The sequence below is a fragment of the Neovison vison genome, chromosome X (assembly GCF_020171115.1).
Source record: "Neovison vison isolate M4711 chromosome X, ASM_NN_V1, whole genome shotgun sequence".
NCBI lineage: Eukaryota > Metazoa > Chordata > Mammalia > Carnivora > Mustelidae > Neogale > Neogale vison.
Genome location: NC_058105.1, coordinates 5,748,494 through 5,765,392, shown reverse-complemented (window position 1 = coordinate 5,765,392; position 16,899 = coordinate 5,748,494). Strand labels below are relative to the sequence as shown.

The window sequence follows — 16,899 nt, the reverse complement described above, 5'->3', positions numbered from 1 at the left end:
ACACACAGGCTCTTCTTCACAAAAGTGCCACAAGAGACTTTTGTCCCTGAACAGCCACACCGTACCACCGTGTTTCTTACAGCACAACAACCATGCACGTGGGTGAGGTTTACAGAAGAGAGCAGTAAAAGCAATTTTAATATCCATCCGTCAAAGCTTTCTTGGAAAAGACATCATTACAGGGAAACCAATCTAATTCATTTCAATCTGCAAATCAGAATAAATATAATTTGAATCTAGCTGTCAGTGATAGTCAAGCTCCCAGGTACGTAAATATACAGTGACACGAATTCCTAGAGAAGTCTGACTCCTCTAAATTCCAAATATTTGATTCATTTCATGAACAACATATCATATGGCTATGGAATGAGCTCATAGATTACAGAGTAATAGATAAAATAAGCTATAACTGCCATTTAAGCTAGACTTAGCAAAGATTTCACTGATGCTGAAAGAGCATGACAGACAAAATATTGTCACCTGGAATGTCTGCGATTTGCCACATGACTTACCTGCCTTCTGTATTCTTCGACTGGGTTATAAACCATCCACCCATCCACGTTAAACTTTTCTTCATTTAGAAATGCAAATATGGGCTAGAAAAGGCAAAAGGAAAAAAAAAAGAATTTCAAGTTCCACGTGACGGAACTGATAGTCTCCTAATTCCATGTCCTCTGGGTTTGCCTACCATGAAATCACAACCCAAAGCGAGACTTTCAAAGAAAGGAGTAAGAGTGGGAAATGCAGACCAGATTTAATGCTACCTTCTAGCTTGAGTAAGCATTACTTCTGAGACCTCAATTTTCTATGGCTACAAATATCTCTTTTCATTTGTTCTTTTTAAAAAATGATGTTCCACAAAAATCAGATTTCTAGACCAAAACATACCTATCTATTTTGAACAGCATTAGCAATTGATCAGGTAAAAGCCGCTTAAAAAAAAAAAAAGAAATTCAGGAATAATCACTAAACAGATGACTGTCTCACAAGGGAACAATAGCATATTTATCTATTTTAAAAGGGAAAGGACATTAGGAAAATTCTTAATTAACTGTTCTCAGTGAATTCTGAATCGATGCCCTGACCTCCATGCAGTGATAGGACACGGCCCTCTCTGTGTCCCTGTGCTCACTCTGGAGGCGATATTGATGAATTTTACAGCTTCAAATGCCATCTGTATTCCAGTGACTCCTAAGTATTTCTGGCTCTCCAGCCCCGACTTGGATCTGCACACCTGGCTGTCCAAGGGACCGCTCCACAACTCCAGCCTGCCTCCAGAGGCATCTGGAAGACTCAGAAGTTAACACGTCCAAAGCCAAACCCTTGAACGCCTCCCATCCTGCTCCTCTCACAGCCTCCCCCATTCAGTCGATGGCAACCCCATCCTTCTAGTTGAGCCCAACACCTCGGTGCCATCCTCATCAACTCACTGCCACCGCCCTGGTCTAAGCCTCAACCATCTCTGCTTGCATCATTATAACCTCCAAAGTAGGCAAAGTCCCCTACTTTGCCTCTTAACCTCTAAAGTCAGAGTAACAGTGTCACAACCTAAGTCAGCCCAAGTCATTCCTCTGCCCCAATCTTCCTGTGCTTTCCATCTCACTTGGAGTCAAGGCAGAAGTCCACCCAATGGCCTACACACAGCTGTCCACCATCTGGCCACAGGCCCTACCAGGCCTCTGCTCTCCCATTGCCCCCTCCGCTCCAGCGCCGCCGACCTCCAGTTTCGCTGTTCCCCCAAAGCACCGAGCACATGCCAACGTCAGGGCCTTCCCACCTGCTGTCCAGCTGTCTGGAATCCTTTTCCCCCATGGCCTTCCCTTTTATTTCTTTCACATCTCTGCCCAAATGTAACCTTAGTCAGTGAGACTTATTCTGACACCCTACAGAGAAACTACATGCTACCCCTCCCAGAACAGCACCCCTATTCTCCTTCCCATCTTATTCCCCCATTACCTATGACCATCTGACACATCGCACGTTTCCATGTTTGTTTACTGCTGGACTCCCACTGTTCCCTGCCCTGACCATGGGCTCCATAAAGAGAGACACCTGCTTGGGTCACATCCTGTATCCTCCGTAACTGGAATGGTATCTGGGCCACAGTAGGCAGAATACATACTCGTTGGCCCAGAGAAAATGCCCAGTCTATACAGCCCCTGTACAACCACGTTCTCGGGAAGCACCGGGTTTGGGCACTTTTTCCTCTCGGTCATCTTCCCCGCCACCCACTCTCCGCTGCTGTCGCCCTGCACCTGTGCACGCCAGCCTCCCCTCCCCTCCCCTCCACGGCATTTCTGGAAAAGCCTTGCTCGGCAACAACAGCTTTATGTATTCAAAAAGCCAGAGGTTTAAGGTAAAAACTGACGAGGAGACTGCTCTCCGGACTGTCTTCTTGAACTCTCTGAAGCACGGGGCACCCCCAGCAGGTCTTAGGGCAGGCAGCGGTAGGCCCAAGCGCTGTGTAGTCTACGGCGGGCAGGACACCAACCACATGATACTGAGCTAGCTAAGCAATCCGCCGAGGCTTCACGCGGACACGGAACCCCTGGCAGTCCTTAATTATTCCTACCACTGCGGGGTATGAGTGATTCCTGTTACTTGAAGTTTAACGCAAAGGTGGAGGGCCTTTTTTTTTTTTTAAGATTTTATTTATTTATTTGACAGAGCGATATCACAAGCAGGCAGAGAAGCAGGCAGAGAGAGAGGAGGAAGCAGGCTCCCTGCTGAGCAGAGAGCCCGACGCGGGACTCGATCCCAGAACCCTGAGCCGAAGGCAGTGGCTTAACCCACTGAGCCACCCAGGCGCCCGGTGGAGGGCCTTTTGATGGAAACAATCTGTAGCACGCATCAACGTGCTCTGCTGGCGACCTCTGGCACTGGAGAGCGTAGGATCAACTCCGCCCGCCACTGCGCTGCTCACATACGTGTAGACGGCAGGTGGTCTGAGACACAGGGCTCCTACCCCCTTTACAAGACCTATATGCTGCTTTCTTGAAATGAGTTCCTGACTTCCACGTTTTGTTTTTTTGGTTTATTGTGTTTGTTTGTTTTTAGTTATTTGAAGCTTTCCCATGCAGCTCAAGTGAATATGGCGGCCTTTTAAAAACAGAATAAAATGACTAACTTGAAGGCCAGATAAAGCTTTCTCTCCAGAAAAATCGTCATGTGTGTTAATGCCATCAGGGCCCTTTGGCTTGCCCGCAGCATTTTCAATGTAACTGTTTCTCAGTTACAAATAATAAAGCAACTCCTTTCTTGCTTCACATATTCTCTTGTATCTTATATTAAAATTACTGATGTATATAAGTTTATAAAATTATTATCAGAAGATGAAAGTTATTGTAGCCCAAACCAAAATTATCTCTATAATTTCTTTTTTTTAAGACTTTATTTATTTATTTGACAGACAGAGATCACAAGTAGGGAGAAAGGCAGGCAGAGAGAGAGAGGGAAGCAGGCTCCCTGCTGAGCAGAGAGCCCGATGCGGGACTCGATCCCAGGACCCTGAGATCATGACCTGAGCCGAAGGCAGAGGCTTAACCCACTGAGCCACCCAGGTGCCCCTATAATTTCTTTAATAGGTTTGCTTTTAGGCAACTCTGAATACAAGTAATATAAAAAATTGTCATTAATAGGAGAGTGGGTCCAGTGTCCTTGTGGTAGCAACATCTCAGGCGGCCTTTCTCAAGAAATCATTCTGGAATAACACTGCACATTCTAAATGACATCCAGATATACAGGACGAGTCAATGAACTGGCATCCTTTACCTCTGAAACATGCCTCTGAGAACTCTGTGATGGAAACAGCTCCCAGGTTAAGAGCTAAGAGCCGGACCTGGAGCTCAGATATTTCAGGAAAATTTATGAACCAACCAACAGCCAGATAGTCCTGGTCATGAAATACACAGGAGCATATCAAATACTGAATTGGAGCTTAAGGTCGAAAAGACCCGGTGTCTAAACCAATATTTCTAACCATCCAAATAAATTAGCTTACAATTACAAGAAAAAAATATATATATACATTTTAATATTTTATCTACTTGAGAGAGAGGGAGAGGGAGAGAACAAGCAGGGCAGGGGAGAGGAAGAGAGAGTCTTAGCCAGACTCTGCACTTAGCACAGAGCCCAACACAGGGCTCAATCTCACAACCCTGAATTCATGACCTAAGCTGAAACCAAGAGTTGGACACTTAACTGACTGCACCACCCAGGTGCCCCAAGGAAAAAATATTTTTTAAAAAACTATTACTTGTTAGTTTTTAAAGAAAAACACAATTCAAACATGAAGTTGTTGGTATCTGGCTCCCCTGAGGCAAGCTTTCCAAAAGAACCAATGCGGATGTTTTCTAAAGTTGGATGTTCCCAGACTTATTTCCCAGGTTATTTTCATTTTTACCTATTTTTTTTCCCTCTTAAAGATTCAGGTAGGAGAATGAAGCAAGAGTTTTAAAACACAAGCTCTCAACAGGGTAACATAAATGTGGATTATTACCAAAACTACTTACTAAGTATTAACGCAAAGCAACAAAACCCTTCACCTGTACCTCATTATTACAAAGTACAAAATTCCCCACAAGTGGTGACTTGTGACAAGTCTTAAGCTCCTGTCCGAACACTGTTAAAACCTAAAGTTAATGGGTTACTTGCCTTGAGATTTTTAGCTGTCATTTATTTTCGCTTCTTTAAGGCTTTGAGTCTTTTCGGACTTTAGCAGAGGGCTGCCATTTCCAGGGATTCCTAACTCTATCCCTGGATCGCCTGAGAGCCTCTCTTAGGGAACCAGAAGTGCCATGAAGAAAACTTTCCTTTCTGAGGATGGAGCAGGGAGCCGGGCGCGTAAGCCGGGTAACAGTGAATCCATCCTGGCAGTGACATGACTTCAGGGCCTGGGGACCCTGCAGCAGGAGTGCAACTGTGTGTGCGCGGGCGGGGGTGGGGGTGGGGGACAGCTCCGCCTCTGGGCCCAGAACAGTTCTGCCCCATGGGGGCTTCGGGAGGCCCTCCACGGGGCTGGCCACACCCTACCTCAGAGTCAGGCTGGGGCGACAGGTGCCTGGGCCCCCCCTTGCCCTCCCTCCCCACGGAGCCAGAATTTCCAGGGGTGGGGGGATGTGGGGGTGGTCACCCCTGTTCAGTGCCCTGATCCTGAAGAGCCACGTGCCATACAGGATACAGGACCACACTCAGGATTATAGCCCAAGGCTTCTATGTGCACAGGCTAGCTGGGGGGCTGCTCCACTATTTTTTTTTTAGAAAGTAATTTTGAAATACTTAGAGATTTGCAAGAAGTTACAAAAATGTACAGGGAAGTCCCATGCCCTCTTCCCTCAGCCTGAGCCATCAGGAACACCTTGCACAGCCAGAGCACTGTATCCAAACCATGAAAGGACACTCGCGTGCCTACCCTGGCTTCAAGTGAGCAGGCCTGCCTTCACTTGGCTCTAGACTAGTATTTGGGCAATTCACCAATTCAGATTCCTACTAGTCAAGAGATACCATGCATGGAGACTTAAGGAAAAAAAAAAGCGCAATCATGTGCATTTTTTCCAGGATTAAAAATAGCACAATGTAACATTTGAAAAATGTTAAAGGACAAAGTTGAGATGAAAATCTCTGATTTCACACTAGGGATAAAAACAGCTCTGACAAAGAGAATGTAACTTGTCATTTAAATTTTCCTACATTTATCACTGTTGTTGTCTTGTGGGGCGGGGGGATAAAACCTGAAAGGACAACAGGTTTTAGATTTCATTTAATTAGCCATTATTTAAAACAGCCCCTATGTGAAGATGCACAAACTCACTTAAAACACCTAGACTGGATTTACTGCTATTTAATAGGCTCTATAAATATTGAGCAACTCGCTTAGTTTTCTTCTTCAAGGTGGGAGAGCTGTCTGTCCGTGAATTAGAGTTTCTAGATCTCATGAAGCCTCTCACACAGCCTCTTCCCCCCAAGACTTGGCAGGTTGTGTCTCAGAACTGGAGGTTGGAGAGTCAGATGTGTAAAAATTAAATACCATTCAAAAGGGAGGCAGTTACAGAAGAAAACTATTTTCATAGTACCCAAGGGAATGAACTGATAAGCTACGCAGATTTAACGGTGTTTTCAAATGATGCTGCCACCAGGCATGGACACAAGTTTGAGGAAAAGCAGACCCTTTTTAGGAAACAAGCACACTCTCTCTGAACACCCAGCACTAAACATCTAGGGGGCTGTTCACTCACTCCTTTCCTGATGGAATTCTGCAGTGTCTGAACAGGGACTCAAGTGGCCATTTTTAAAATTTCATTTCTGAAACTGAAGACACCTGCCTTTTTAAAAGATTCCATCTACCATTTCAGGGTGTCACAATGTAAAATCACCTCATTTTCATCTTTCGGGTTACACTTAAGAAACAAGACCTCTTTGTATAAGGACAAAGAATGCTTTCATTAAAGTTGGCGCGGGGAGGGGGGAGCCCAAAATTTTGAGATAGAACTATAGGAGGTAGTGAAACTTGGAAATTTTTCAGTTCAAAGTAACATCTTTCATGCAACTGCATCAAAAGTAATTTCATCCAAAAGTGTGACAAAAGCCTCATAGGTCAAAAGCGGCTAGCACATAAATGACCATTTACATCTCCGCTGGCTTCAGTAATTCTCCTAGTCCTCTACCTGACAGTGGTAACAGCAGTCATTTTACTCATCTTCCGGGATTCACCTCCTCCAGGAAGCTGTCCTTGACACCAAGCCCCTTACTTCCCCCTCCCCTGATATCCCATGCACAGGCATCTGTATTCCGCGCATCTCTCTGTCCTCCCGACAAGCGGGCATGAGCCCCCGCTCCCCGCACCTAGCCATAGGCCGGCAGGCATCGTGTAAGTGCCTGGAGAGCAAACACAGAGAGGAAAGGATGGAACAGAGGATGAGGAGGATGAGGATGGAGGAGGGGCCTGACCTAGCAGACCTTCCATTTTATAAAGCCTCAATGGTTAAAAGAACGTTACTGGTACCTGAAGGGTGACTGATGCAAGAAAAGAAATGTTCCAAAATCAAACACAAAGAAGTGTGCGTGATAACGGTGGTATCGTACACGGGAGCCCTGAATCAATTCCAAATCAGTGAAATATTTACATTTTAAAAAAGAAACTGAAGTTTTAAAGGAATATCCTAGGGATAATTATTCTACAACTCTGAGCAGGGAAGACATCCCTAAGAGTGATGTAAAACCCAGAAGCTGTGAAAGGAAACTCCGCAGACAAGAGTTTGACCTAGCAGGCCCGGCTGCTCTCCCGAGACAGGTCCGCTCGTGAGGTTGGCCCTCAGCTGGCCCCTGGGCAGCTGGGTTCTCAGGAGAGTTCCCATAGCTCCCTAACTGATAAGAAGGGTTTCTGGTGCCTCAACTGTATAAAAGTGTTTTATTTTATTTTATTTATTTATTTGAGAGAGAGACTGAGAGCATGAGAGGGGAGAAGGTCAGCGGGAAAAGCGGACTCCCCTTGCAACTGGGAGCCCGATGCAGGACTAGATCCCGGGACTCCGGGATCATGACCTGAGCTGAAGGCAGTCGCCTAACCAACTGAGCCACCCCGGCTCCCTGTATGAGCATGTTTTATGCTTAACCTCTGCTTTCCTCCTGAGATGCGGTGATTCGGGTACCTGCTAGGCAGGTGGTGCTGCACTTTCCTGGTTGGTGACGCTTCCCGTGTGTTGTCTCAAGTTGTTGCTGTAGGAATAAGTGTCTCCTATGTGACTCTACTGGGAGAAAACTCTGGAAGTTTGTGCCTGGTTTCCCCCCAGACTTTACCCATGTGCCTTTTCCCTTTGCTGCTTTTCCTCTATACCTTTTTGCTATAATAAATCACACTCGTGAGCATGACTGTATGTTAAATCTTCTGAATTGTCTGAATGAATCATTGAATTTGGGGTGGTCTTAGGGACCCCCATCGGAAAAAAAATGATAAATACAAAGATTTTTTTAAAATTCCTATAGCAAAAGCCACCATAGTCAGAAGACATATGGGGAAAATATTTGCAACTCGTAATATGAGTATGGCCGTTACATAAAGAACTCCTACAATTAACAAGCAAAAGACCAAAATCCCAAAGGAAATATAGGCAGAAGCTACAGACAATCAATAGAAATACGAATAGCTCAAACCAAAAAATATTTAATTCTGGGGCACCTGGGTGGCTCAGTGGGTTAAGCCGCTGCCTTCAGCTCAGGTCGTGATCTTAGGGTCCTGGGATAGAGCCCCGCATCGGGCTCTTTGCTCAGCAGGGAGCCTGCTTCCCCCCTCTCTCTGCCTGCCTCTCTGCCTACTTGTGATCTCTCTAGAAAAAAAAAAGAATATTTAATTCTAGTCGAATAGGATAAATACAAAATAAAAGTATGAATCCACATTTTCACCTATTAGATTAGTGAAGATAAAAAAATCTGGAAGTAACCTGGATTGGTGTAGTGGGCAGAACGGTCCCCCAGAGATGTAGTCCTACTCCCCGTGACCCATGTTACGTCACCATACGTGGCAAAGAGGAATCACGCTGCCAGTGGAATTAAGATTTCTTATCTCCTGACTCATTTAAGAAAGGAAGAATAGCCCGGACATCCCAAGAGTGCCAGTGTCATCGTAAGGGTCCTGAGATGCGGAAGGAGGCCAAAGAGCGGGAGTCAGAGAAGGAGCGTGACGATGGAATGAAGTCAGGAATTCGAAGGGCTCGACCACTGCTCTGGCTCTGACGGAGGAAGAGGCTGTGAGCGAAGGAACGTGGGTGCCTCGAGAAGCTGGAAAACACAAGGAATGGGCTCTCCCCTAGATCCCCAGAAGACACACAGCACCACACCCCTTGACTTTAGCCCAGTGAGACCCATTTTGGACTTTTGACCTCCAGAACTGTACCATGACAGACTCGTGTTTTTCTAAGCCTCCAAGTTTGTGATCACGTGTCCTCGCAGCCGCAGGAAACGAACGAGTTGGAGGGGAACAGGCGCTCTGACGCGCTGCATGTGGGGGGCGAAGCCAGTACATCATCTTTTCCTGGTCGTGGTAACAGCAGCCATTCTGCTTCTAAGGGCTTATCCTACGACACACACGAGCACGTACAAAATGATGTATGTGCAAGGGTACCCACCACGGTTTATGTAGCGGCAGACGCCCGCAGATGACCTCGGTATCCATCCATAAAGGTCATAAAGAGGGCGAAGCGGCCCACTCATCCGGCAGTAGCTTTTGGTAAATGCAAAAGCAAGGTATGGAAGAACACACAGCTTACTCCCGCCAGGGTCAGAGGGGGACAATATGACTAACAAGTTACATGACGAGGCTTAAACTACCACTGGGTGGACAGCAACAGACTGGAGACCCGGGTCATCTGTGAGGAGGGGAACGGGACGGGTGAAGGATGCTGGGAGCGGGCTAGTCTCACAAAATACCTGTCTTAGTGGAGCCAGTATGACAAGTTACCACAGACGGGCTGGCTTAAAACAACGAACATTTACTTCTCACAGTTCTGGAGGCTGCAAAGTCTAAGGCCCAGGAGTCACCACGGCTGGGTGCTGGTGAGACCCACTTCCTGGTTTACAGAGGGCGGCCTTCGTGCCGTACGTGACGTGACGGAGAGCATGAGCTCTCGTCCCTTCCTTTACCTGTAAGGTCAGTGATGCCATCCTGGGGCTCTCTCCTCATAACCTCATCTAAGCCTAATCACCTCTCCAAAGCCCCACCTCCAAATAGCATCACACTGGGGGACTCGGGCTTCGGCACGGGATTCTGGGAGGACAGAAACATTGAGTCCGTAACACTACCTTCTAGAGGTCCCAAGTTTTCAATTATGGACACGTATTAGCTATTTTTAAAATTATAAAGTAGCGCTTGTTGAATAAATGCCCTTTCTAAACAGAATATTCTTACTGATGACTTGGTTGCTGCTGGTTCTTAATTCAATCACTCTACTGACCTTAGTATATTATCAACAAACATTTACTGAGGACCCACCTCAGTACAAGGTATTAAGTAGAGAAAAAGATGAGTAAGACACAGGCACTGTCTTTAACAGGTCAGAAATTCTCCAAAGGACAGTGACGAGGGCACAACTACTGGTCACGAAAAGTGGAGAGCACGGATAAAGCATTTGGGGCTCCAGAGAGAATGCCTAGCTTACTTCTAGAGAGATGGGCCTGGAAGGGTAAGATGACCCTGGACATGATAATAACAACGACGACAAAAAGACGTAAGTGGTAGCTAAACTCAGCGAATACGAGGCCAGAGTGCAGGAGGGGGTCGGAAAAAGTGGGGACAATTGAGAGGTGAAGCCACAAAAGTAAACGCATTTACACGAACAGAGAGGGAGGAACTGCCAATGTCTCGGGAGGTGGGGGAATGAGAGCCGAGTCCCAGGGAGAGGACATGCAAGGGGGGACTGGGTAGGAGACAGACAGGAAGCAGGAAAACCAGCCCAAGTACTATTCCACCACTTGAGAAAAGAAGAGACAAAAACCCTGGGTTCAGTAAACATTCAGGAAAAGGGAAATCTTCCAGTGGTGGCCTTGATTTTGGAGGAAGAGAAGATACCATGAGAAACTGGGAGCACAGAGGGCAGGTTTAAGGGAAAGAGGAGAGATCATATTAAAGGAACATTCTGGTGTCAGCTGAAGTTCTAGATTGTTAAAGGGAAACAGAAGCTTTGGATTTGGCAGGTCAGACGGGCGATGCCGGAAGCCAGGAGAGGGAGAGCGGCTGACGAGGGGATGGTACAGAGCAAGAAGGAGGGGGTAGAACCGACTTCTAGAGGACCCACACTTGGACAGCAGAAGGAAGCAGTGGAACCTGCAAGGAAGCTAGAGAGGTAGAGGGCCAGGCGCTTCCCGTCTCAGAAACGACCGGGAGAGGCATCTGGTATAGATGCCCTGAGCCTTCCGCTGGATAGGCTTTAAATGCTGGATAAAACAGGAACCTTTTTAAAAATGCTCTACTGAGCTAGCCAGGAAGGAACAAATACTCAGAAGCTAAATACTAACCACAAACAGGGGGGAAAAGTGCTGGCCTTTACCTCAGAGCACTCACAGGACAGATTCTTCACAGCCTCTTGGGGTACAGGAGCTAGAGGACACGAAGGCCCAGGGCCACCCAAGATGCCAAGACGGGCATCAGCCTGCAAACCGCCTTCAGCAGAGGCTGGCCTCCTCCCAAGTGTGTACAAGCTCGCGTGAAGGACAAGCAGGAAGTAAGCACCTGGGCCTCCAAGGAAATCACCTGTCCAGATCAGGGGTGTTGATCGAGGGAGAAAAAAAAAAAAGGTCTCCACTGCTGTCCCCCACTGGCAATTTGTAGCCACAAAGCCGCTCTGCAGAAAACTTGGATGGTCAAGAGCACATCAAACAGGGAATCTAGTTTGTTACTGCCCCACACTGGCAGTGCCCTAAGACGCCCGGCGGAAGGAAATGTCAAACCACCTCCGGTCCTGGCCTCTGAGTATTCTCGCAAAGGTCCGAGGAATGGGAGTTCAGAAGCAAGAAGCACAAGACATTTTGGGAAATGAGGCACTGCGAGCCAGCAGGTAAGAACTCGGCAGAGCAGGCCCGGCCGAAGAGCGCCACAGCGGATAAAGTCAAGGACACAAGATGACACCCCGGGAGCCGGAGGGCACTCCGGGTATCAGAGCACCTCCCACTTCCCGTGTTTTACAAACATCCTCTTGTGGCTCCTCAGTAGTTCAAAAAACCTTTGAAAGGAGAGGTGGCTAGCGTACTTGCAGGATCTTGAGTCCCATTCAAAAGAACAGCTCCCCTGGCGCGGGAGGGTGAGAAGCAGAAGAGCTCTGTAGGGAACGGCTGCCGAGCCCATGCGGGCAGGCAGAGAACGCTGGGCTTCTGACCACGGAGGGTCCCGTGGGGCCCGTCCTGCGGGCAGCACAGTGCCAGGAGAAGGGAGGGACTGAAAGAGACTGAAAGAGACCAAGAGAGACCAAAGAGAGACCAAATGAGACCAAGGAGCAGGGCCTGGAGGGGGCAGGAAGCACGGGGAGACCCTCAGTCGGCCACTTACTGCTTATCCAAGAAAAAGAGTCCTAGGCAAAGCCGCATCTAGGCTGAAAAGCAGGTAGGTGTGGTGTGTGTGTGTGTGTGTGTGTGTGCGCGCGCGCGCGCGCGTGTGTGTCCATGCAAGGTACTGCTTCTCATTTCAGCTGCCTTCTGAAAATGAGCTGTTTGCTTTTATCTATTCCGTGGCCACCCTAGAAAGTCCACTAAATTTCAGGCTGAGATTTTTAAAATCTCAAAGCAATTTTTAAAATGTCCCCAGTTTTGGACTGAAAACGGAAGGGCCGGGGAAGAGCACCCTTGCTTTAATTGCCTATTCACAGGATCCTCTACTCTCATTTGGGCAATTGAAGAGATGTGCGCCCCCATCACCCGCTTCGGTAATTTTCATGCAATCATTTTTACAAGCAGGTACACTTGGACTGGAGCCAGAGTGGACACAAGGTGGAAATGACACAGTGCTTAAGTGGTGGGGGCAAGTTTTGATGTGGTTCACCAAAGTTAGGCAAAAAGAAGTGAGCGGCTAAGATTCTGAGAAGCGAAGGCAGCAATCTCAAATGCCGGCACGCGCTGCGGGACCCTCCCCTGGAAGGCGCGGCGGCCGTCTCGAGCACCTGGCCCCCCGCGCTGCCCGTCGCAGGAAGCGCCACGCCATCCATCTGCGGAGGGCTGCTGGTCTCCGCAGAAAAGCCTCCGACGCCCAGCTGTTTCTCGCTCTCCAAAGCACAGCCAGTAGTCTGCTCTCCTGTGCCTATTCCTACCACCCACCCAAAGGTCAAGTTTACCAAAGCAAACAAAGCACCAAAAACCTTTGCAAGCACACGAGTGCTAATGAGCTCGCAGTGTAACACGAGGCAGAAAACACTGTGATGCCCAAGAGCTTAATCCAGAATGGCACAGCAAAGTACAGAGGGCGGGGACATACACACCCAAAAGCGCCCCACTACCCGGGAAGCGGGAGGCCTGCCCGGCGTCCAAAGGTGGACCGAAGAGACAATGGGAGGCCTTGTCTAAAGACGATCACTGCTGCCCCTAGGTCACATTTCTAGTTAGGATGCTTTCTGCATTTAACACACTGAAATTTAAGACTTCCAACCAATCCTTTATCCAAGTACAACCAATGGTTTCTTAATAAGGATAGAAACCTTATCCACATGGCATCTTTCTTTTATGGGCCTTAAAGTGTCTCACATATTATCACAATTACTTTATTAATATTCTGGGGGAAAAAAGTGTGTTGGGGAAACCATCCTTCTTCTCTGCACCTGCTGGGAAAATGGTGTGCGACTGCATAGTGGACATTCAAAGGACACTTAACTGTGTGCCAGGCACTTGTACACAGTTTATGTTTAATCCTCACAAAACTCTATGGGGTGGAGACGATTATCCCCCACTACAGATGAGAACACTGAAGCACGTAAATATTACATGGCTTCCCAAGCTGTCAATCAGGTAAGTGACTGAGCCAGATTCAGACACGGGCCGCTGGACTGCCTAGCATGGGCCGTGAGCACGCACCTTGCTGGTAAACTCTGTAAACAAGACCTCTCCCTGGCTCTCCCCCATCCGTGGCTGCCCTGAGTCTGGAACCACGTCCCAGGCTCCATTCCTTCCAGCTCTCCACTTCCCTATGTGAGGCTCCCCACTCCATGATTGTTTTTCAAATTTTATTTTTTCCAGTGTTCCAAAATTCCTTGTTTATGCACCACACCCAGTGCTCCATGCAATCCGTGCCCTGCTTAATACCCACCACCAGGCTCACCCCATCCCCCACGGCGCCCCTCCAAAACCCTCAGTTGTGAGTTGGGGGAAATCGGTGCGGGAGACAAACCATAAGAGACTGTGGACTCTGAGACACTCCATGGTTTTTGTCAAAACTCAAGCCCTTCATTTCAACAAAATTCAAGAAAGTCCATGCATGCCTGTAGTTGTCAAGACAGATGAAAGTGCCTTTACTAACCTAAATTTACTCAAGCCCATTTTATTCTATGTATTTGAGCATTACCTAAAAGGTTGTTTTTCAAACTTTCTAGATTAACATAAAGCCATACACTTTGCACCATGACCATCTCCCTGCACACACACACACACACACACACACACCCCACACACCTCTGAAACAAATGTCTGACAAAACCACACGTGCCCGTGGTACGTATTATGCTCTTAGTACTTTTTCTTCTAGGCCATTTAAAAATGTTGGTTGCAACCTAGTAAATGGATTTCATGACTCAGTAATATGTTGGGATTAACAATTAAACACTCATCTGAAATTTATATTCTCTCTGGTTATCCCAACTGGGTGGAAAATGAGCAAACAATAAAGGAAATCAATGAAAGAAGAACTCCGGCATTGAATGAGCCGCCCCAACAACAAATTACTCTCTTTGGTGGCTCTGTTCGGCTCTAATCAGATCTATACAGTTTTCGTTCTTGCCTTTGAAAAATTACGTCAGAACCACTGACACATTTCTTTTTTTCAAGACTTATTTATTTTTTGAGGCAGGGGTCAGGGCAGAGGGGAAAAGAGAGGGAGCATCTCAAGCAAACTCCCTGATGAGTGCAGAGACCGATCTGGGGTTCAATCCCAGGACCCCAACATCAGGATCTGAGCCAAAACCAAGAGTCAGACCCTTAAGCCACTGATGGGTCACCCAGGCACCCCAACGTTGTCATATTTCTTATAAAAAGGTATCATTTACCTAGAAGTAGTATTGAGTCACAAGGTAGTTTGCAAACTTGGTACAATTTCTAGTGTTCGTAAGACAAGATAAAAATAAAGCAAGCAAAACCACTTGGGCTGAAGTAGAAAATGTTACGGGAACATTGTCCAAGTCTGACTGGACCGACAGAATACGGAAACCAGCAAATTAATAGGCTAGGGTCGACTATGTGTGGCTAACCTGCTCAAGTTCAACTCAAAGTTTAAGTCCCAGTTTGAACACACTGATCGGTGAAAGTGCTAATGGGGAAGGAGGCCAGACAGAGCCAAAGGGAGGGTCTGAGAGCAAAAAGCCCACTCGTACACCATTCACCCTCCGGCTGGATTCGGAACCCAGCTCTTCCGGCTTTCAGACACCATTGCACGGGTACAACAGCAAGCTTACTTCTGACCTCAAATGCTTACAATTAAAAAAAATCACTAAGATAATATGCAGCTGATTTAACATTTTCAATAATATTAACCAAGTGACGTTTTCGAAGCAGGGCCGTTTGTCCTGTTCGATGCAATCCGGCTTAGATCAGGCTTCCAGGAAATCCCTTTCTGGCGCACTCTCGCACTCCCCACGGTGGCAGTTTGAAAACTTTTCTTTCCCTCCTGTCTCAGAGGAATAATTGTTCCTTCTCCTTTCCAAAACTGGGCTTAACCCCATCCCTCTCTGCCTTGCCTGGGATCCTGCTTCAGAAAGGTCCCTTCTCTCTGCTGCGTCAAGAAGAGGCAAGGCTCTGCACAGATAACATTCGTTCGCCTTCCTCAGCTTCCAAGCGAAACCCTGGTTTGAACTTCTCTGTTACACACCAGGGTTACTTACCTAACCTGGGACCCACGGATGAGCTTCAGAGGGGCTGGAACCCTAAAATTCTATGTCAAGTTTTGTACTTAAGTGCATTCTTCAGGGGATGAGAAACTATAATTTGTGTCATGTTATCAAAGGAAGGCATAGCTCCGAACAGACTAAGAACCACGATTTCAAATCTGCATCTCTAGACCCTTTTCTGAGGGGCAGACCCCAAATCGCTGCATCAATTCTGTCAAAAAGCCACAAAGCTAACGGCCACACGAACAAAACACAGAACTCCCCATCCCTCCCTCCTCGCCCTGTCTTCCACCCGTTTCCTCAAACAAAATCCCTGACGCTCCTGCTCTGTTGATAGCGCCCTATCCTCCTCACCACTCAACCCGCAAACCCCAGAGGGAAGGATGATTCATTCAGCTTGCCTCGCTGTCCTCTCTCACCAAACTGCTGCCCAAGCTTGTCGGCCCCCACCCCGCCCGGCTACCGGCACCGCCGGGTCCTCGGTCAGGCACCGTGGACCTCTCGCCTGGCCCTCGGACCGCCCCCACCTTCAGGCTCCACGAGCTCTCTGCTCCGGCCTAGTCATCACGAGCTTGTGTCCAGTTCTCACTCACTCCAAAACCGTCCGCAGGGCTCCACCCCGTCTCCGGTTATTAGCTCCTTCCCTAGCCAAGCTAAGACCATCCGCCGCACGAGCCCAGAGCTCCTCCTCCCCACGCTCCGACCAGAGAGCCCGGCCACCCTCGCGAACACCCCGCAGTGTGCCCTGCTTTCCTCCGCTGTGCCAGGGGTCAGGGTCTCGCCTCTGCCTGCAACTCCACTTCCTCCACCGGAAAGGATGGCCATCCTTCGAGGCTCAACCCAAATGACTCAAGCTTCATGCAGGCTTTCCCATGCAGGCTGGACGTGTTCTCTTCTCCCTGGGACTCCCCAGTGGACTTCCTCTGCATTTCTCTTACAGCATGAAGGTAACTCTTCCCTTTGGGGCCAGACACAAGTGTCCTAGCACTTCCGTCACATCCCCGAACGGGACCAGGTATCATTCCCTCAGGCCCTCCTCCTGCTCCTCGTCTGCTCTCCCTGCTCCCCGGCACCACCCAACACAGTATCCCGAAATGAAGCTGATTCACGAGACAGTTGTACACGGTGACTTGAAAAGCAGGAACAGGCAATCCAAAAGCCATGGCAATAGCTGATCTGTTTCTACCTGTATCTTGTCTCGTTTCAGTGACTAGTTTATTTATTTATTTTTTTTAGAGATGACTTTGAGTGGTTAAAAGTTAGGGAATATAATTTTCCAAAACTTTGTATAAGCGATCTGGCTGACATTTTTTTTCTCAAGTTTGTCACTTCCCAA

The 16,899-nt window shown here is 47.8% G+C and overlaps 1 protein-coding gene across 5 annotated transcripts in view; it reads right to left on the bottom strand.

Moving 5' to 3' along the window:
- Positions 1-16,899, bottom strand: part of MTM1 (myotubularin 1) — a 90,805-nt gene that overhangs the window by 27,855 nt on the left and 46,051 nt on the right. For all 5 annotated transcript variants that reach the window (XM_044234634.1, XM_044234635.1, XM_044234636.1 and 2 more), the window contains one exon: positions 513-596. In XM_044234634.1, the coding sequence (XP_044090569.1) occupies positions 513-596 (84 nt within the window). The remainder of the gene's footprint in view (positions 1-512; positions 597-16,899) is intronic.